Genomic DNA, 21,980 nt, shown 5'->3' with positions numbered 1-21,980 from the left:
TTATTCATTTGAGACACAGAGATACAGAGAGAGAGAGAGAGAGAGCATGAGCAGGGAGAGAGGCAGAGGGAGAGGGAGAAGCAGGTTCCTCGCCGAGCCAGGAGCCCGATGTGGGGCTCGATCCCAGGACCCTGGGATCATGACCTGAGCCGAAGGCAGACGCTTAACATCTGAGCCACCCAGGCGCCCAGAAACGGGTGCTCTTTTAATCCGGATTTTTATCAGCGGGGCGGGGGCTGGATCACGGCGGGGGGGGGGGTGGTCCCGCTAGACGGGGCACTGCCCACTTCCATCACTTTGGAGGGGGGTGTACGTGTACGTGCGCAGAGAGTGGTACCCCTTTTCTCTCTTCTAGGGTCCGAAGAGAAATTTCCAGAGAAAAAGAAATGCCTAAGGGGTACCTACTCTGATCTTTTGGCCCCATCTGCTGGTTTCGAGGCTGACTGAACGAAGCGCTGATCCGTTAGCCCCCCCTGCTGGTGACAGTGGTGGGGTCGGACGGCGGCCTCCGAGACCCATTTGCTGAGTCGGCTTTTTCTGGAGGCGGTTGCTCGGAGGCGGTTGCTCCGAGGCACTTCTTCTGAGCGGTTAGTAACTTCTTGGGGCCCTCGTCCGTGTTTGGTTTTGTCTGTTTCTGTTTCCTACTACTCGGGGGGAGTCCCTTTACAAAGCCGAGGGTTTGTGTCAGTTCGTCGATGGTTTGTTCGAGGTACAAGTTAATTTTCTAGGCATTTAAAAGAGCCTTTCGCCTTCCGCATGTAAGTACGTCGACGTATTTTGTGTCAGAGCTGGAGATGTAGCTGAGGAAGCTAGGCTATGAATCGCATTTTTTTTTTCCCTGTCAAACCAACAAACTTGTCTCGAATGTCTGACGAAAAGTACTTAAATATAGTATCAACTGACGACCAACTTTCTTTTTAAAAATTTACTTATTTGACACGGGGGGGAGGGGCAGAGGGCGAAGCAAGCTCCCCGGTGAGCAGTCTGATGTGGGGCTTGAACCCAGGACCCCGGGATCATGACCTGAGCCCAAGGCAGACGCTTAACGGACTGACGCGCGACTGAGCCACCCAGGCGCCTGGCGACAAAACTTTTTTTTAATCCTGTTTTCTGTTGGTATCTTTGTCAGTGAATGAACGTTTGAAGCCAAGACTCTTGGAGGCGAGGAAGGGGATCTGGAAGCGGGAAGCCTTTCGAGTTCCCTCATAGTATTGGTAGGCATCCCTCCCGCCCCCCGCGACTCTGTTAAGGATCCCCCAGGTTTTAGGGGCGTTAAAATGGGATGAAGACTGGCCTAGTCTTCAGCTTGGTCATGTCCTTTCCCCCTGGGGGTGTCAGGCTGAGACCTGTGCCTGTGGCTCTCAAGAGGGTAAATGGAGGTAATGAGTCCATGTAGCCACTGCTTGGAAAACGTGTTTCCATAAGGTAGGCAATCACCCCTTTACCGAAGCCCGTTTTGCCAAGGCATTCCTCAAATTAAAAGGAAAATTGGTGATTCCTCCCTTATAGAATCACTCCCCACCCTAAAAACCTCACTTTCTGTGTGTTTTCTATTTATTGATACATTTCCTTCAAAAAAGATGTTTATAGGTTCGAGGAAAGCAGTGTCTGTTCTATTTCATTATGAGCTTTATCTTTCCAAATGCTTGAGGAGAACGACTGTGTGTTACTGATTTTCATTTATCCTGCAAGGGATATCACTAGGTTCAAGAATTGCCATGCCCAGAGCCATATAGAAGTGCTTGGCCATGGCCAAGAAGGTTGAATCACCTCGGTCCGAACTGCCTGGCTTATTTGCAGTAACTTCCTAACTGGTTCTACTGAGTCTTTTCTTGCTACTCTTAAACAGAGGTTTTTTTCTTTTTGAAAGAACCAATATATTTTTATTAGCTAGTTATTTTTAAAACAGCTTTATTAAAATATAATTTGAATACCATGTACTTCACCTCTTTAAAGTGTACAACTCAATGATTCTTAGTATAGTCACAGAGTTGTGGAACTGTCACCATAATCAACTTCAGGACATTTTCATCACCAAAAAAAGAAACCTCATACCCTGTAGCCATCACACCCCAGCTCCCCTAACCCTATACTTACCCAGCCTTAGGCAATCACTAATTTTCTTTCTGTCTCTATAGATCAGCCTATTTTGGACATTTAATATAAATGAAATTATTTGGTATGTGGTCTTTTGTGACTGACTTCTTTCATTTAGCATAACTTTTCCCGGTATAGAGTTGTGACGTGTGAAATGATGTTTACAAGGGGCTCTAGTTAGATATTCGACGCCAGGGATTTTTGCTGGAGGCTGGTCGTGCAGGCAACCCTCTGCCTAGTACATACCCAGCTTCCAAAGTCCCAGGAGGAAATCTCATGTTCACCATAAGCCATATTGTCTGCACAATTAAGGTACAGTGAGCTACTTTTATGGGTTAGGGTGGTGGGAATCCTCCCCAAATCTAAGTTCCTAGATCCTAGCCAAGGGTCAACCTTGCCTGCAGGATTTTCAGATGATAACATTCTCAGGTCTGCTATGTTAACTTCTTTCTACACAGATTTTCATAGAGATTTCGTTGATTCTGTAGATCAATTTGAGAGGGATGCCATCTTAACTAAGTATTTCAATTGATGAACATGGGATGTCTTTACATTTATTTAGGTCTTTAATTTTTCTTAATGATGTTTTGTGGTTTTCAGTGTACAAGTCTTGTACTTTTGTTAAATTTATTTCTAAGGATTTGATTCCTTTTGATGCCATTATAAATGGAATTGGTTTCTTAATTTTATTTTCAGATAGTTCCTTGCAAGGCTATAGAAATACAATTGAGTTTTGTATGTTGATTTTTACACCCTTGAGCTCATTTATTAGTTCTAATAGTTTTCTTATTTTTGTGGATTCCTTAGCCTGTTAATATGGTAGATTATGTGGATTGATTTTTTGAACCAGTCTTGCATCCCTGGAATAAACCCCACTTGGTCATGGTATATAATATTTTTTATAATTGCTAAATTCTGTTTGCTAATATCTTGCTGAAGATTTTGCATCTCTTTTCATGAGGGGAGATTGGTATGTGGTTTTCTTTTTTTGTAGTCTTTGGTTTTGATATCACGGTAGAAGTGTTTTCACATGAGTTGGGAAGTGTTCCCTCCTCTTTATTTTCTGGAAGAGATGGTGTAGAATTGGTGTTAATTATTCTTTAAAGATTTAGTTTAATTCTCCAGTGAAATAATCTTGGCCTAGAGACTTCTTTTTTTGAGAATTTTAAAAAATTACAAATTGACTTTCTTTAAGACTATGGAGCTATTCAGATGATGTATTTCATATTGGGTACACTGTGGTAGTTTGTGATTTCCAAAGAATTTGTCCATTTCAATTAAATCGTCAAATTTATGTGTATAGAGCTCATAGTATTCCCTCATTATCCTTTGGACGTCAGTAAGGTTGCTGTGTCTTCTTTGTGGATTGACCTGTTTATTACTATGTAATATTTCTCTGTCTATGCTAATTTACTTTGCTCTGAAGTTTACTTTATCTGATATTAATATAGCTACACTGGCTTTTTTTCTTTTTAAAAAATTTGTTTTGCCAAACAAATTTTCAATTTTTAGCTATTAAAAATTATTGAGGCTTTTGCTATCTTTAATTTTTTTGTCCTGTTTAGAAAAGTTTTTCCTTCTGAAGGTTATAAAAGTATTCTTTTATATTTTGTCTAGTATTTCCATGGTTTCATTTTCACAATTAAATCTTGGATCCATCTGGAATATATTTTCATGTAAAAGTAAAGTAGATAATAGCAGATCTTTTCTATCGGTTTTTTTTTTATGTTATTAATCACCATACATTACATCATTAGTTTTTGATGTAGTGTCTTTTCTGTTGGGTTTTAATACAAGGGATATAGCGGGGAGGAGAAAGGAGAGTTTATGAGAATTTTGTCTGCCTGGGAGGAGGGAAATATTGGAAAGTGGTAGAATCAAAGGGCTATTTCCTCTTTTCTCAGTGTTCTCTCTGAGTGGAACATGAAGGAGAGATTAAGTCAACTGGAGGTGTGAAGGTTGAGAGAAAAACAAAAAAATTTTTGGAAATGTTCTTTTGCTCAATAACTTCTGTTTTTTTTGAAAAGCGGGAAGAAATAGGAAAAATGAAATGGCTTCTTTTGTAATTTTTATATTGCTGTTGTTTTGGTAGATAGTCTTTAGTCTCTCGACTAAAGAAGGGCTTACAGTCTTTTATTTACCACAGCACTGGAAGTCTTAACTATAGAAATCAGACACGGAAAAGACATACATATCACCCAAATTGGTAAAGAAGTAAAACTAATTATTTGCAGATGACATGATACTATGTATATAAAACTCTAAAGACTCCACCAGAAAACTATTAGAACTAATAAATTCAGTAAGGTTGTAGTATACAAAATTAATATACAGAAATCTGTGGCTTTCTATACATTATGGAGTAGCAGAAAGAGAAATTAAGAAAAACAATCCCATTTACAATTACACCAAAAAGAATAAAATACCTAGAAACAAATTGAACCAAAGAGGTGAAAGACCTATACTGTGAAAACTATGAAACATTGATGAAAAAAATTGAAGACAACACAAACAAATGGAAAGATATATCATGATCATGGGTTGGAAGAATTAATATTGTTAAAATGTCTGGGCACCTGGGAAGCTCAATTGGTTAAGCATCTGATTCTCGATTTTGGCTCAGGTCATGATCTCAGAGTCTTGAGATTGAGCCCTGCGTCGGGCTCTGCACTGAGCCTGGAGCCTACTTGAGATTCTCTCTCTCCCTCTGCCCTTAACCCTGCTCATGCTCTCTTTCTCTCTCAAAAAAGATATTGTTAAAATGTCCATATTAACCCAAGCAATCTATAGATTCATTGCAATCCCTAACAAAATACCAACAGCATTTTTAATAAAGATTTTATTTATTTATTTGACAGAGAGAGTGAGAGAGCACAAGCAGGAGGAGCAGCAGAGGGAGAGGGAGAAGCAGGCTTCCTGGGATCACGACCTGAGCGGAAGGCAGAGGCCCAACCAACTGAGCCACCCAGGTGCCCCACTGACAGCATTTTTTTTACAGAACTAGAATAACCCTAAAATTTGTATGGAACCACAAAAGACCCCAAATAGCTAAAGCAATCTTTTTTTAAAAAAAAATTTATTGTTATGTTAATCACCATACATTACATCATTAGTTTTTGATGTAGTGTTCCATGAGTCATTGTTTGTGTATAATACCCAGCGCTCCATGCAGAATGTGCCCTCTTTAATACCCATCACCAGGCTAACCCATCCTCCCAACCCCCACCCCTCTAGAACCCTCAGTTTGTTTTTCAGAGTCCATCGTCTCTCATGGTTCGTCTCCCCCCCGATTTCCCTCCCTTCCTTCTTCCCCTCCTGCTATCTTCTTCTTCTTCTTTTTTTTTTTTTTTAACATATATTGTATTATTTGTTTCAGAGGTACAGATCTGTGATTCAGCAGTCTTGCACAATTCACAGGGCTCACCATAGCACATACCCTCCCCAATGTCTATCACCCAGCCGTCCCATCTCTCCCACCCCCCACCACTCTAGCAACCCTCAGTTTGTTTCCTGAGATTAAGAATTCCTCATATCAGTGAGGTCATATGATACATGTCTTTCTCTGATTGACTTATTTCGCTCAGCATAACACCCTCCATTTCCATCCACGTTGTTGCAAATGGCAAGATCTCATTCCTTTTGATTAGCCAAAGCAATCTTGAGGAAGAAGAACAAAGCTGGAGGTATCATGCTCCCTGATTTCAAACTTTACTGCAAAGCTATAGTAGTCAAAACAGTATTGTCCTGGCACAAAGATAGACACATAGATCAATGGAATAGGATAGAGAGCCCAGAAATAAATCCATGCTAATATGGTCAACTAATCTATGACAAAGGAGGGAAGAATATACAATGGGGAAAAGACAGTCTTTTCAATAAATGGCATTGGAAAAATGGGACCGCTATATGCAAAAGAGTGAAATGGGACCCCTTTCTTACACCATATACAAAAATAAACTCAAAGTAGATTAAAGTCCCCAATGTGAGACCTGAAACCATAGAATTCCTGAAAGAAAGCATAGGCAGTAATATCTTGGGCATCAGTCTTGGAAACATATTTATGTTTCTCAGGCAAGGGAAACAAAAGCAAAATGAACCACTGGGACTAAACCAAAATAGAAAACATTATACACAGTGAATGAAACCATCAACAAAATGAAAAGGCAACCTACTGAATGAGAGAAAATATTTGCAAATGCTATGTTTGATAAACAGTATCCAAAATATATAAAGAACTTATACAACCCCACACCAAAAAAACAGATAATCCACGGGGCGCCTGGGTGGCTCAGTCGTTAAGCATCTGCCTTCGGCTCAGGTCATGATCCCAGGGTCCTGGGATCGAGCCCCACATCGGGCTCCCTGCTCAGCAGGAAGCCTGCTTCTCCCTCTCCCACTCCCCCTGCTTGTGTTCCATCTCTCGCTGTGTCTCTCTCTCAAATAAATAAATAAAATATTTAAAAACAACAACAACAACAAATAATCCAATGGAAAAAAATGGGCAGAGGACCTGAGTAGACATTTTTCCAATGGAGACATACAGATAGCTAACAGACACATGAGAAGATGCTGAACATCACTGATCATCAGGGGAAAGAAAATCAAAACCACAATGAGATCTCACTTTGCAACTGGTCAGAATGGCTAGTATCAAAAAAATAAGAACGAGTATTGACAAGAATGTGGAGAAAAGGGAACCCTTGTGTGCCATTTGTGGGAATGTAAATTGGTGCAACCACTGTGGAAAATAGTATGGAGGTTTCTCAAAAAATTAAAAATAGACATATTATCCAGTAATTCCACTACTGAGTATTTACACAAGGTAAACGCAAACACTAACTTGAAGAGATGTATACACACCCCTATGTTTATTGCATTATTTACAATAGCCAAGAAATGGAAGCAACCTAAGTGTCCACTGATAGATGAATAAAGAAGATATTTGTGTGCGTATAACAGAATATTACTCAGCTGTAAAAAAGAATGAGATCTTGCCATTTATGACAACATGAATGGATGTAGAGGATGTAATGTTAAGTGAAATAAGTCAAAGACAAATACCATATGATTTCACTTATATGTGGAATCGCAAAAGCAAAACAAATGAACAAACAATAAATAGAAACAGACTCATAAAGAACAAATTGGTGGTTGGGATGGGTAAAGTAGGTGAAGGTACCAACTTCCAGTTTTAAAATAAAAGAAGTCAGGGAAATTGAAAGTACAGCACAGGGAATATGGTCAATAATACTATAATCATGTTGTGTGTTGACAAATGGTAACTACAATTATCATGGTGATCATTGTGTAATGTATAGAATTGTCAAATCACTATATTGTACCCCTGAAACTAAGATCACATTGTATGTCAACTATACTTGAATAATAAAAATTAAAATAAGACTTAAAGTGACTTGGGTTAACACTATATTTCTTCTTTAGTGCATCCCAGTGGGGCACTTGACCACAGTGATTACCCTTAAAAGAAGATACTAAATTGCTTAGTTAACAAATATTTTTTAATCATTTATCAAAGAGGCAGGCATAGGGTAATGAATATGTGTTTGTCTCTGAAATCAGATTGCTTGGGTTTAAATCCCAGTCTAATAACTTGCTAGCTGTGTGATGTCAGGCAAGTTACTAAACTTCTCTGTACTCCAAGTTTCTCTTCTGCAAAATGGGGATATTAACACCTCATTGTATTATTGTGAATCTCAGAACAGCATCAAACATATAGTAAGCAATTGATAAATACTAACTATTATTAATGCTAATGACTGGAGATAGAGCACAATGGATATGGTCCATATAGTTATGGGTCTTGTATTCTTTTTGTTTTGTTTTATTTTTTTATTATACATTTTAGTTTTTTATTTTTAGAATTTCAAAAATTGTAATTAAAATATAGTTGAAATATATTAGTTTTAGGTATATGACATAGTGATTCGATAATTACATACATCACAAAATGCTCACCACAATAAGTGTAGTTACCATCTGTCACCATATAAAGTTATTACAATATTATTGACTATATTCCTTACACTTTACTTTTCATCCTCGTGACTGGAAGTTTTTACCCCTTAGTCCCCTTTATCTATTCCCCCCCCCACACACACAGCTACCAGTTCATTCTCTTTATTATTTATTTATTATTATGTTCAATTACCCAACATATAGTACATCATTAGTTTTTGATGTAGTGTTCAATGATTCATTAGTTGCGTATAACACCCAGTGTTCATCACAACACGTGTCCTCCTTAATACCCATCACCTGGTTACCCCACGCCCCCACCCACCTCACTTCTGTAACCCTCAGTTTGTTTCCCAGAGTCCAGAGTCTCTCAGGGTTTGTCTCCCTCTCTGATTTCTTCCCATTCAGTTTTCTCTCCCTTCCCCTATGGTCCTCTGTGCTATTCTTACATTGCACATATGAGTGAAACCATATGATAATTGTCTTTCTCTGCTTGACTTATTTCACTTAGCATAATACCCTCCGGTTCCATCCATGTTGATGCAAATGGTAGGTATTCATCTTTTCTGATGGCTGAGTAATATTCCATTGTATATATGAACTACATCTTTATTTATAAGTCTGTTTCTGTTTTTTATTTATTTTTGTTTCTGTTTTTTTTGTTCATTTGTTATGTTTTTTAGATTCCACATATAAGTGAAATCATAAGGTATTTGTCTTTCTCTGTAGGACTTACTTCACTTGGCATAATACTCTCTAGGTAAGGACCTTGCATTCCTGAATGATGAGATAGGTTAAAAATTACAAATAACAATAATTACTCTAAAATGAATGTATGGGGCTGAGATAGAGTATAAAGGAGTGGGAGGAGAATACTACTTTAGATAACATGGTCAGAGAAAGCCTCTCTGAAGAGGGGGCATTTAAGCTGAGAGTTGAAGCATCAGAAAAAAACAAGTAATTTAAAGAATGGAGGGAAGAATGTTCCAGGCAGTGGGAACATCATGTACAGAGATTCTGAAGTGAAGGATTTTATTATATTCAAAGCCCTGAAAGAAGACCATTATGGCTGGAATGTAGTGAACAAGAAAGAGTGGTATGAGATGAGGTTGATGATATAGGCAAGACTTTGTAGATCACAGTGAGGAGTTTGGATATTAAGTTCTGTGGGAAACCACTAAAGCATGAGAGAAAGATGATATAATTTTTCTTTTTTTTAAAAAAGATTGATCTTGTATTCACATTAGAGAAGATCAAGATTGGAAAGGGGGAGAGCAGCTTGGAGGCTCTTCACAGTGGTCCAGATGAGAGACTGTGGTGGCAGTGGAGGTGGAGAGAAGTGGATGGATGTAAGGTATAATTTTAAGGTAGAATCAATAGGACTTGTTGAAGGATTGGATGTGGGAAGGTAAGGTGATGGAAGAGAGTTTGAATCGAGGATGATACCCAGGTTTCTGGCTTGATTAACAAGTTTGATGTGGTACCAATTTTTGAAATGGGAGATACTGGAAGAAGGATCAGCTTTGGTAAGCATTGTGAACATATTGAGTTTGAGGTGTCTATCAGACATCCAAGCGGAGATGTGTTGTAGTCATTTGGATTTATGAATCTGGAGTTCAGGGCCAGCTTTTAGATGATATTTAAAGTCGTGGCTCTGGATGAGATAACCTAGGGAGATTGAAAAGAGAAGAGGACCTGGGATCATGTGAATATTCCACTTTTAATGTAGAAGCTGTGAGATACTAAAAGGAGAATGGGCTGATAGTAAAGGCAGGGATGTAGTTTAGTGGTAGAGTAGCTAGCTGCTGTGTATGCAGCAAGTCCTAGATTTTATCCTTGGTATCTCCATTTACTCTTTGCATCTTCAGAGGATAGGGCAGGGCTGTTAATTCTTCAAGTCTTTTGTCAATTGCTCATATGTAGTTTTTCTAGCTCCTGGAACAAAGCAGGTGCTCAGTAACTGTTGGATGAATGAATGGATGAATGAATGAATGAGTGAGTGAAATGAATGAGACTATCTAGTTGTAATACCTGCTTTGCCACAATGCAGGTTTGTGATATTGGGCAGTTAGCAAGCTACAATTTTGTTATCTGTAAAATGGCACTAATAAAAGTACCTATCTTTTTGGACAGGATTTAAAAGAATAAAAATTTATAGCATTTAGCATAGAGCTAGTGGTAAATTAATGTTAGCTACTATTAGCTCTACTGCACTTTGGGTGCTTATCCATAAAATAGGGGCAATAATTTCTGCCCTGATTCCCTCACAAGGTGATTTGTGAAGCCAGCAGGAGTTAACATCTGACTCTACAGAGAGTTGTTAGTGTTAATGTTTTAATTGGTCTTAATCTGTATCATGCAGCCGCTCTCGCCCCCATCCTCCATCAGGATTATTTAAATAAAAACGCCTCTTTAAATTGACCCAGTACTCGGCTGGTCAGCCCTGCCGGGTTCAGCCAATTGTACTCGAAACCACGCCCCAATGCGAAGTCTATTAGCCGCCCAGTTCAATTTAAAAATACCCAGGTCCGCCCCTCCGTGCTAGGGGAGCACACGCCCCAGCGGTGCCCGCTGATTGGCCCCTGCTGGCCAATCTCCACTGCGCTTCCTCCTGGGGCTGTAATTTTCAAAATTCGCTACTGGGCAGATTGGAGCGAGCCCAGGCCAGGTTGAGAAGGACACAGGTCGCTACAACACGGAGCTCCGTTCATTTCCCGGGCCTCTCCTGGTCTAGGAGTGCGTCCGTGATCTTCATGTTCTGCCCTCAATCTCGGTGTGAGGTAGGCGCCTTTGGGCTTATACTGCCCGCTCGAATGTCCGGCCCTGTCGCAAGCGGGTTGATGCCTGAGCGCCACTACAGCCCCTTGTGAACACGCTGTCTTCTCTCGCCGGCAAGCAAGGCATCCCTGCCATGAAACCTTTGTTTTGTTCTGCTGTCAGTCAGCAGTTTGTGCGAAGTTGGGCAGGGAATGTGTTTTAGAGGGTGAGATGGCAAAAGAAATGAGACCGTGTCCTAGCTTTCGGATAGAGCGACCAGTACACATGCCTGAATCAGAGTGCATTTACAAAACGTCTTTTCACAAGTGGAAGTGTGGAGGATCAATTTCATCCACAGGGCGTATTTAAGTCAGAGAGTGCTACTTGCAGGATCTTCTTTGAATTACAGGTTGGAGGATATGAAAAAGGACGGAAACGTGTGCTCTCTCCTTTGTTACCGCTTTTATCTCCACTGGCTCTCTTCTATCCCCTACTCCAACCGCTGCAGCTCTGGGCTTTCCCACTTCTCTGTGCTTTGGTCCACTTAGGATCCTAGAATGCCAGAGGCCAAAGGACCCTAGAACAGTGCTTTTTAAACTTTGAAGTGCATACAAATCACCTGGGGGATGTTAACTTGCACTTTCAGATTTGGTAGGTCTAGCTTGGGGCCTGGGATTTTAAATTGCTAACTAGCTCCCAGGTGATGCTAATGTTGCTGATCTGTTGACCATGGTTTGAATAGCTAGGAGGCTCTGGTTCCATGGCCTCATTTTCTTAGGTGGGGAAACAAAGGCCTAGAGAGGGAAAAGGGACTTGCCTAGCATCAGCCAGCCAGCCAGGGGCAGAGTCAGAGAGCCTAGGCATCCTTCCCAGCCCAGTGCTGCTTTCATGGACACCGTGCTGCATTCTCTCCCCAGTGTCTTGCTGTCTGTAACCTGCTTTTAGATATAAAATGAAGTTGCTGTTGTTTCCTGTAGACTCTCTTGATCTACAGTTTTGGAGTCTAAGCAACGGGGCTTCTAAATGAGCCAACTTGCCCCTGTTTGGGTTTTAGCACCAGTCCTGGGATGCGCAATGGAGTCTCCCACACTTATCAGCGTATATGTACGGAAGATGGAAAGTCTGGAAAGTGGAAAGGATTCTAATTTTCTCGTCCAAGTAAGGCCCCATTCTGTAGGTGGTAGAAGTCAATAATGTTCTGCTGAATGTCCCTTAATGAAAGCTTGTTTTTAGTGGAGTCAATCCCCTCCCCCTTCCTAATGGCAGAGAAACTAGTTACTTAAGTCACTGTGTGTGCCCCCCAAAACAAGTGATTAGTGTCCAGGATAATGAAGGTGGTGTATGAATATCATCTGGATAACCTTATTCTCTCTGAGGTTTAGTTACCCTGTGATGTCATCAGGTGGAAGTTTTCTAGCCTGTTGAGTTCAGTCTATTTTTTCTTTCCCCTTGAAAAATAAAAGTTTCAGGACACGAGTCTTTGGTCATCCATAAAAAAATTGTCCGGGGTGTGAATAGTAACAGCAGAGTAAGTGGTTTTCATACAGTGCATTTAAGGGTGGGTGCACCCAATTTGGCTTTATTGCTGCTAGGCTGAGTTTTGAAAGATGAGATGGAAAATAGGTTTGGATTTGGGGGAAGAGAGGGAAAGTAAGATGCACCACTTATTTTGAGGGCCTACCATGGGTTAGGTTTCACACATACAAATTTACTTTGGAGTCATATGTTGCTTCTGCAAGTAAATGGTGGTATTCTTCTACTGCAAATGAGAAAATTAAACCTCAAAGATGTTGTCTGGTTTAGAAACCCAGTTGCTTCTTAAAAAAAAAAAAATCTCATTCTGTCTCCTTACACTACCACAGTACAGCCTTTTGCTTTGGACCATGGACTGTTTTGGAGTGCTTTTGAGTATGATTGGAGAGATTTCATGGTATTTTAGAAAGAGCCCTGGAAAGAGCTGGGTGACCTATACTGCTCAGTAGTTTGTCCTGTGTAGTAAGTCACTTAACACATCGAGGCCTCTAAAATGGGAAGAATTGTATTTGTACTGTGTACCCCCACAGTTTTGTTGTGAGGATCAACTGAGGTAATAAATGTGAAGGCACATACTTGTACTGACTTTTCCTGACTGACAAAATCTTTAATACTTCTTCATCCAAAATCAGCCTTTCTCCTTTCTTAAACCTTCCCCTCAAGCTGCGGTCTTCTCTGCTTCCCTTTCTTACCATCCTGCCTCCAGCCTAGCATTCAGTCCCTTTCTAACTCCTCCCTAATACATTTTTTATACTCTACACTCCAGGCAACTTGGGTGTCCCTGCATCTGCCATGCTCGACGTGTTCAAGTCTCTGCCTGGGCTCAGGCTTTCTTTGCCGGGAAAGCTCCCCAGTCTACTTGGGAACCTCTTTGTCATTTAAGTCTAGATTATATATGACCTCTGCTATGAAGCCTTCTCCCACCCCTTCCCTGACAAGATTATCGACTTTGCATTGTGTTTCTGTAGTACTTTGTATTTACTTTTATTAAATCATTTGCCACATTTTTATGTTACGTTTAGAGCTGTGCTTGTGAATACTTATAGGATAAGATGCATGATTTATTTGCATTAATATCTCCATTGCTGGAAATATTTGGTATAGAATGGTAAGCTTGTTGCATTGCCTGTAGGGTCTCGCTTCCAGGAGCCTGTTCTTTGTCAAATGCATTTGAATTTGGAGATTGAAGGTGGGTGAGGTTGGAAGGGCAGTTGCATCTGAGTGGGAAGGGCCTCTGGTATATCCAAAAACAGATTCCTCCTAGTAATGCATTTGCTCGTAAGACACATAAGTGTATCCTAACTATTGAGGACTCACAAGAAAGAACCATAAAGAACATAGAATGGGGTCTCCCACCAAGATGGGACAAAGATAGGACTCTCTCAAGGGCTGTAATGATGGTTAAATTTTTATGTCAAGTGATTTTCAATAAGTTAGTTCCTTCTATTGTTATCTCATCTTTTGATTTTTTTTTTTTTTCCTACCAGGTGTCTCTGGAACTGGATTATGGTTTCTTTTGGTTGAATGCAGTCTTTGAATACTCTGGCCTATCATGTATACATGTGTGTGCAGTGTATTCTTGCATCTTCTCTGTAGCATCATTGTAATTGCTGTGCCAGGACCCTGTGCCTTTTAAAGAACATTAACCCTTCCAGCTGGCTTCCATACTATATGATCTGCATGTTCTTGATCGTTTTTAATGCAAAACACTCATGTGACTTGTTCCTAGTGTTCCCAAGCCTAAACTAGGAGGTAGGCCACAGTTCCAGTGCCCACAGAGGATGACAGGCGCTGTGCTAGGCTTTTTAGATAGAGTATCTCGTTTAATTGGAACAGTGCCCTACAGAGGTAGGTATACTTACCTCCATTTTACAGATGAGATAACTGAAGCTCAGGGAGTTTGTCACTTGCCTAAGGCTAATTTTGGTAGAACTAAGATTTAAACACAGATCTGCCTAACAGTATATTTTCTTCTAGAGATGCTATAGAGAGACTGGGTATTCTCAGGGGTTTTTGGAGCATTCTGCGAAGTGTCTGGTAAATGGTGTTTGAAAGAGTCCCTTTCTGATTGCAGCCCTATCTTGGATAGACACTGCTGAACCTGTGAGAGATGCCACTGCCTCTACCATCCCGAAGCTCCAAACCTGAGACTAAGAAATCACAGTCGAGCAAAATTGTGCCCAGTGATCATGGCCAATCTGAAAAGGTTAGAGCAAGCTGTCTCTCCCAACAGTGTCTCGAGTAGCTTCTTTCTGTGTTGGCTCAGTCCCTATCCTCACCCCTAACTCTTTCTGAATATGTGTTGTTTAATCTGAGAAATTGGGAAGGAGTGGCAGTGCTTGTAGTTTAAGAAGACCAGCAAATTAGAACTTGGATTCTAAGTGTGAACTCTCCTTTCCCATAAATGCATAGCCGAGATGAAGGGTGTCCTTCACAACCTTCAGAAGCAAATAATACTCAGCCATGTTTATACTCTTAGTGTCTGGGAGATGTTTGAAGTACCTTGCTGGGAGACTGCTTAGTGCATCCTGGGGGAGACTGTGAAGCTAATCTTCAACAAATGTATTATCATGCTTTTTATAGCTATTAAATTTGAAGACGGTGTCCATTTTGACCTTGTGGGTAGTTTGACACTGTCGTTCCGACCCTGGGATGTTCTTTGTTCATCACCATACATATTTTAACCAGAGTTTTACTAATACTGATGAATTGTCATTAAGGGAGTATTTCCTGGAGCAAACATCATTAGACCAGTTTAATTTCCTTGATTGGTTTTCTCTCAGCATAGATAAACATTTTCTAATCATTTTCATTTTTTTGTTTTACTAAAATGATTTTCATGGAGGGGCTAGATTTTTTTATATATAAGTTTGCAAGAAAGATTTGATTCATCGATCAGATTTTTGTCTATATTCAATTTGCTGATTAGAGTTCTGCCATAATAAGTTTTCTTTTGTGGCAGTTATTTTTCCAAATCCAGCTTTCTGGGGGCACATTTTGTAAATCTAAGTTTTATTGAGTTCACTTTTATCTGTGAATTTTATTTGGGGCTGATTATTTCTACTGGTAATATTAAGTGGGAATTGGATTATTTCTACTGGTAATATTAAATGGGAATTGGATAGCAGACTGACAGTTTATTTCTTAGCTAATTTGTGAGATTTGTGTAACCACCAGATATTTTTGCTAATTATTTCCACTAGGATTATTTACCATGAACTAGATAAAAGACTAATAGTTTACTGATTTCTTAGCTTAATCAATTAGAAAATAGAAGTAATTCTTCTTGGCTCTTTCAGGATTGCTCTGCTGTGCTAGATTGGTCTATTGTACTATGAATCCAATTCTCTAAACTTCTGATCACTTACTGTGTCATGTACTAACTGTTCATGATGTAGATGAAGAACAGAGCAAATAGATGGTGTGACCCTAATGCTCTGCTTCACGTTATAGCAACTCTCTGATAAAAGTAGAGCTGTGTTCTCATTTCATAGAGGAAATTTAATACTTAGGAGACCTTCACCAAAGAAAAACTGTTAATGAGTAGAAGAGCACTACAGTGTGATTTACCCTAACCTGTAGCCCCATAGAGATGGTGTCATTCACTTGGGAGATGGGTAAGGCATGCACAGATAAACAATACCTAGAAAGAAAACCCCTTTTGCTCCAAAATAGTCACCTCTCTTCCCATCTGCTACCTCTCCTTCATAGACACTAACAATTAGAGGTTAATATGGATTACCAAACTCCTTTCTCAAAACACAGAATTTGGGCCAACCAGGTGCCTCTATACAGACTTTCAAAATATGTATTCTCTTATTTGATCCTCAAATAAGGTAGGTTATCATTCCAATTTTACTGATAAGCAAAAATTGAGGCTGAGAGAGTAAGCGATTTGTCCAAGGTCAACAGCTAGTAAAGAGGTGATCCTGGACCAATATCTAGGTATGTGTGTTATTGTCCTTATTGGGACTATCTTAAATACTTAACATAAGAGATGCTTAAATATTTGTTAAATTATTGAACTGATTTACTTGAGAGCATCCATATTAAAGGAATGACTGGGAATGGCAGGGTGGTGGTGGTTGTTAATCTTTGATCAGATAACCATAAAGATGAGAGAACTAAGAGGGAAAACTAGCTTTACCAAGCTATTTTGCTCATTCTAGGGGTTACACTGAAGGTCATCATCCTAGTTTTGTCCCCATGATCAATGATTACCTCCTTCAGGGACTCTCTAAGCAGCAGTGAATGCCAAAATTTCCTTTTGTTGTAGTTTTTTGGGGTTTATTATATACATCTCCAGTTGCTTGGAGATTCTGGAGTTTCCCCCTGAGCCCCAAAGATGACCCGAAGTCCCTGAAAAGTGTTCATGATTGGATATACTCATTTACCTCTTTTACTTTTTTAGAGAGGGGAGAATTATCAAGCAAAGATCTCTTCATGTTCACCTAAGAGACGATGCAAAAAGAGATCAGCTTTTGAAGATCTCACCAATGTGAGTATGCTAGTCCAATCCCTTGCTGTGGTTTTGCATATGGCTGAGATAACCTCTTCCTTAAGGGATCTTTCTGTGTTACCAGACCCTGACCCTCTCTAGAATGTTGAGAGCCAGTTATACTTGGAATCAGTGATCCAGTTTCAGAAGGCAGGAGGTCTTCTGCTGGTACATACCATCTGGGTTAATTGGTTGAACTTTCTGGAACCAGCAGACAGAGTGATTATCAGATATGAAATTGTAGATAAATATAAGAGCTACGGGATCTTGCATTTAGATTAAGTCCAGACGTGGCTCAACTAGCTGCCTAGGCCTTGGAGGTGAGTATCCTGATGGATTCATTGTAGTTCAAGGCAGTGTTTATCAATTCAAGCACTATGGGCAATTGGTGAAGTAGTTTTTCTGTTGTGTAGGACTGTCCTCAGCCACAACATCTCTGGCTCCTGGTGTTAAATTCCAGCAGCAGCCCATTCATAGTAACAATCAGAAATGCCCCCTGATGTACAGAACCATTGAGGACCACTGTTCTATGGTCTGGTCTTCAACTGTGGAGATTGAGAAACTCAATTTTGAGGAGAATTCTTGAGTTCACTACCTTCTGATATTATTAAGATACCAGCAGAACCCAGAATTGATAGTTAACTGTTACTAATTGAACGTAGAATTGGGCCAAAGGTAATCTTTGGTCTTAGAGAATAATAACTGATGACTACTGAGGGCTTACCAGGTGCCTGGCACTATTCTAAGCACTTTTTCCTGTATTAACTCCCTTAATCCTCATTTATTTCTATAAGGTAGATACCAAAATTATGTCTACAGATCAGGACTTGCCCAATGTTGCTTTCAAAGTGTTTCATCTAGGATACAGAGAACCCTGGTGAACTATTCCTGCCCTCCATAATAGAATGTCCTTCTGTAGCTACCAGAATACTTGTATCTACTAGATAATATTTTACCCCCTTGAGCAGGATTGGTTAAGCATTGGCAAGGTTCTCTCCTTTGGATCTCTGCTCTTTAGATGCTGCTGTGTGACCACCTCTGTACTAACATAGTCTCTTCCTCATACAGATTACAACATATATGATTAGGTTACAGCTTTCTGAATAATTTCAGGTTTACTGTAGATTGGTTGAAAGAGACCCTTCCCACACAGACTTGTAAGGCTAGATTTGTTTCCTGACTTATTTAACTATGGATCTAGAAACTTGGCTGAAATAAGGTAGCCACACAAATCGGAAGCAGATGCAGCTCATGGTAGTGTAGCTTCCCTTGGCCCCCAGAGTCCCTGATGGAAGAGCAGTGACGTTGTGCAAAGCAAGGTCTCACAGCATATGAGATAATTTCTTGCTATGTCTCAGTCCTTTTTTTTCATGAAGTTTATATTGCCATTCATAAAGAGCAAACACAAACTAATAGGAAATACATGCAGATATCATCCAGAGCCCTTCTGGTTCTCCAAATGGAATGCAGTATCTGTTAGGCCTCATCTATATCCAGAGTGGAAGTGGGAGAAGCAGGGCATCTCTGAGCAGTAGCTCTGCCTCTAGCTTTCCAGAAACTCAGAAAGCCCATTCCCTTTTGCATTCAAGTTTTGAAGATTCACTTTGGTAACCTTGAATGGTCTTTGGTGTTTTCCAGAGAAAGTTCCATCATTACAAGGTGCCCAAGCCATTCCTAGGATTGGGCATTTCTGTAGATGTCTGAGCTCATCTATTTGAGGGTTGAGGGCTCCTTTCTCTCTGAATTTTGGGGATTCCCTATATGATTATTTGTTTCTTCCTGTCTGTATTCCTGTCAGTATACTAAATCTCCATGTCCACACATCTGTTTTTTCCCTCAACATTCACCAGTGAGGTCCTGGCATGCCAAAAGATTTGATCTGTTTTAATTAACCTGCTGTGTTTTTCTTTCCCTTGCCTTTATCATTCCAGCATGGGAAAGACTTGTGGTAAGAGCTGGTCCTAAGCCAGTAGACAAGGAGGTAGGTCTATATCCACATTTACCTAAATGAATTTGTGTCAGTAGGACACAATTTTCCTTTTTTCTTCTTTCTTTCTTTCTTCTTTCTTTCTTTCTTTCTTTCTTCTTTCTTTCTTTCTTTCTTTCTTTCTTTCTTTCTTTCTTTCTTCCTTTCTTCCTTTCTTCCTTTCTTCCTTTCTTCCTTTCTTCCTTTCTTCCTTTCTTTCCTTTCTTTCCTTTCTTTCCTTTCTTTCCTTTCCTTTCTTTCCTTTCTTTCCTTTCTTTCCTTTCTTTCCTTTCTTTCCTTTCTTTCCTTTCTTTCCTTTCTTTTTCCTTTTTTCTTCCTTTCTTTCCTTTCTTTCCTTTCTTTCCTTTCTTTCTTTCTTTCCTTTCTTTCCTTTCTTTCCTTTCTTTCCTTTCTTTCCTTTCTTTCCTTTCTTTCCTTTCTTTCCTTTCTTTCCTTTCTTTCCTTTCTTTCCTTTCTTTCCTTTCTTTCTTTCTTTCCTTTCTTTCCTTTCTTTCCTTTCTTTCTTTCCTTTCTTTCTTTATGAAACAGTTGTAAGGAAGTGCAGATTAAGGTCCCCCTGAGCTTAGATCTGAGAATATTCGTGCTTTGAACCTTCACATATGGCAAGTAAAGAGTTTCACCTGGGTGTTGGGGTCTCCACCTCTCTTGTGCCAAGAATGCAATTCTTTTCAATTCTGAATCTCAGTTGCACATACAGGGAATTTGTAAAGCTTTAGGTAAGAAGTTAAAATGAAAACAGTGCCAAACTATTTGAGGAGCAGAGGTGGATGGCTTGAGGGCCTAAGAAAGAATTAATTCCCTGTTGGATTGCAGTTGCTTATTATGATCTGATGATACAAAGGCATATTTTTTAAATATTTCATTTAGAAATAATTTCAAGTTTACAAAAAGTTGCAAAAATAAAAAGTACAAATAATATGCATATACTCTTCACCTAGATTAACCTATAGTTAACATGTTATCCCATTTGCTTACATACATCATGGCTTTTTACCCCAAGTACTTCAGTGTATATTTCATCAGAGAAATTGTCTTTTTAAAAAAGATTTATTTATTCATTTTAGAGAAAGCGCGAGCATGAGCAGGGGGAGGGGCAAAAGGAGAGGGAGAGAGAATCTAAATCAGATTCCCCGCTGAGCGTGGAGCCCAACATGGGGCTCCATCTCATGACCCTGAGATCATGACCTGAGCTGAAACTAAGAGTTGGACACCCAACTGACTGAGCCACTCAGGCGCCCCAGAGAAATTTCCTTATATAACCACAGTACTGTTAACAACTTTATACATTTACATTGATACAATATTTTTCTGTAATCTATTATGCATATTCCAGTTTTTTCAGTTGACCTTATAAGGTCAATGTTATAAGTATTTTTACCTTCTAGTAAATGATCCAGTGTAGTATCATTTACTTGTCATTTCTCTAGCTGCTTTAAAAAAATATATGTATTTTTTAAATTTAAATTCAATTAATTGACATAACGTATTGTTAGTTTCAGAGTCTCTAGCTGCTTTTAATCTGGAACATTTCCATAGCCTTTCTTTGTTTTCATTGACATTACCACTTTTGAAAAATACAGTGCCACCTAGACACCCTTTTATATATTTAAAGATTTATTTCTTTGAGAGAGAGAGAGAGAGAGAGCGCGTGCACAGAGGGGAAGGGAGAAGCAAACTCCTGCTGAGCAGGAAGCCGGACTCAGGACTCAATTTCAGGACCCTGAGATCATGACCTGAGCCGAAGGCAGATGCTTAACTGACTGAGACACCTAGGCACCCCTAGATACCCTTTTAAAAATAGGACATTCCTCGTTTTATGTTTGTCTGATGTTTCCATGTGACTAGATTGATGATATACATTGTTGGTTGGGATACTATATAGGTGATACTCTGTCCTTAGGATATCACATCTGGAGGCCCATGATGTCCATCTGTCTCTTATTGGTGATATTAAATTTTGATCACCCAGTCAAGATGTTATCTGGTTTCCCACTGTATAATTACTGTTTATTTTTTTTCCTCTTGCAATTAGTAAGTGGTGTATGGGACACACTCTTAAGAGCCTGCAAATAACTTACTCTTCATCAAAATTTCCCCTAAATTTAGCATCCATTGATGATTTTTGTCTAAACCAAATCTTTATATGCACATATACATATATGTGTACTTAAACATCCATATACATATATCTGTATGCACAGATGCATATACATATACCCATATACTCAGATGTATATATACATAGACGTATTTAAGAGATCATGAATTTACACAGCTCCCATTCCAATACACAGGGTTTTTCCTTGCATTCCCCAATCCATATTTGTATATTCCTTCTACAATGAGGACATCAACACATTTACTCAGTATTGTAACACATCTAAAAGGGTTTCAAAATTACTTCATCCATGCCACCATAATAAACCTGTTAAAAAGAGTTCCAGATTTGGGATGCCTGAGTGGCTTAGTCAGTTGGGCATCTGCCTTCAGCTCAGGCCATGACCCCAGGATCCTGGGATCGAGTACCACATCAGGCTTCTTGCTCAGCAGGGAGCCTGCTTCTCCCTCTGCCTGCAGCTCTCCCTGCTTGTGCTCTCTCTCTCTCTCTGACAAATGAATGAATGAATCTTAAAAAAAAATTCCAGATTTATTTGCAATATTCTCTGCCACCCCACAAACCCATCCTGACTAAGAATGTGTATGTTGAGGGTATATAGTCCAAAACTGTGTTTACTTGGATTAGTTGTTTCTTGTATTTTCTTCTGTTTTCTTTTTCCTTTTCCCTTAGTGTGATTATGGTATCTATTTGGAATATAATTAGGTTCAGTTTGTTTCATTTTAAAGGCATAACTTTTAAATTTATTTTTACTGATATTACTCACAATCTCATGATCTCTCCTACTGTTTGGTAGAATTAGTCATGATTAGAGTTTATGGTGGAGCTCCCTGGAGCCCCATGTTAAGTAAATATCCCTTCAATGATGGGATAGATGTATGACAGGTAGTGTTGTGTTAGAGGCCTACCCTGAAAAGCTAGTTGATCTTGGTATACCCAGGTATTAAAGCCGGTTATATTACATTCCACCGCCCCCCCCCCCGAATATCTTATGGAGTCAAAGTAGAATGTGATAT

At 39.6% G+C, this 21,980-nt stretch overlaps 1 protein-coding gene across 8 annotated transcripts in view; it reads left to right on the top strand.

Annotated features, from left to right (window-relative positions):
* The first annotated feature begins 530 nt into the window (after positions 1-530).
* CCNB3 (cyclin B3) overlaps positions 531-21,980 on the top strand; it is a 61,350-nt gene continuing 39,900 nt past the window's right edge. For 4 of the 8 annotated variants that reach the window (XM_028092972.2, XM_028092973.2, XM_028092974.2 and 1 more), the window contains exons 1-4: positions 531-587; positions 1,130-1,214; positions 14,438-14,569; positions 16,775-16,861. In XM_028092972.2, the coding sequence (XP_027948773.2) occupies positions 14,474-14,569; positions 16,775-16,861 (183 nt within the window). In that variant the 5' untranslated portion in view covers positions 531-587; positions 1,130-1,214; positions 14,438-14,473. Of the gene's footprint in view, positions 588-1,129; positions 1,215-4,955; positions 5,067-8,584; positions 8,623-10,729; positions 10,854-14,437; positions 14,570-16,774; positions 16,862-21,980 lie in introns of those variants that run through there. The other 4 variants (XM_088028793.1, XM_088028792.1, XM_028092970.2 and 1 more) reach the window with 4 other exon arrangements.

This window comes from Eumetopias jubatus, unplaced genomic scaffold (assembly GCF_037043125.1).
Source record: "Eumetopias jubatus isolate StellerSeaLion01/CBP00866 unplaced genomic scaffold, mEumJub1_p1.0 scaffold_11, whole genome shotgun sequence".
Lineage (NCBI taxonomy): Eukaryota > Metazoa > Chordata > Mammalia > Carnivora > Otariidae > Eumetopias > Eumetopias jubatus.
Note: the sequence above shows the minus strand (reverse complement) of the source record. Positions and strands in the feature narration are given on the sequence as shown.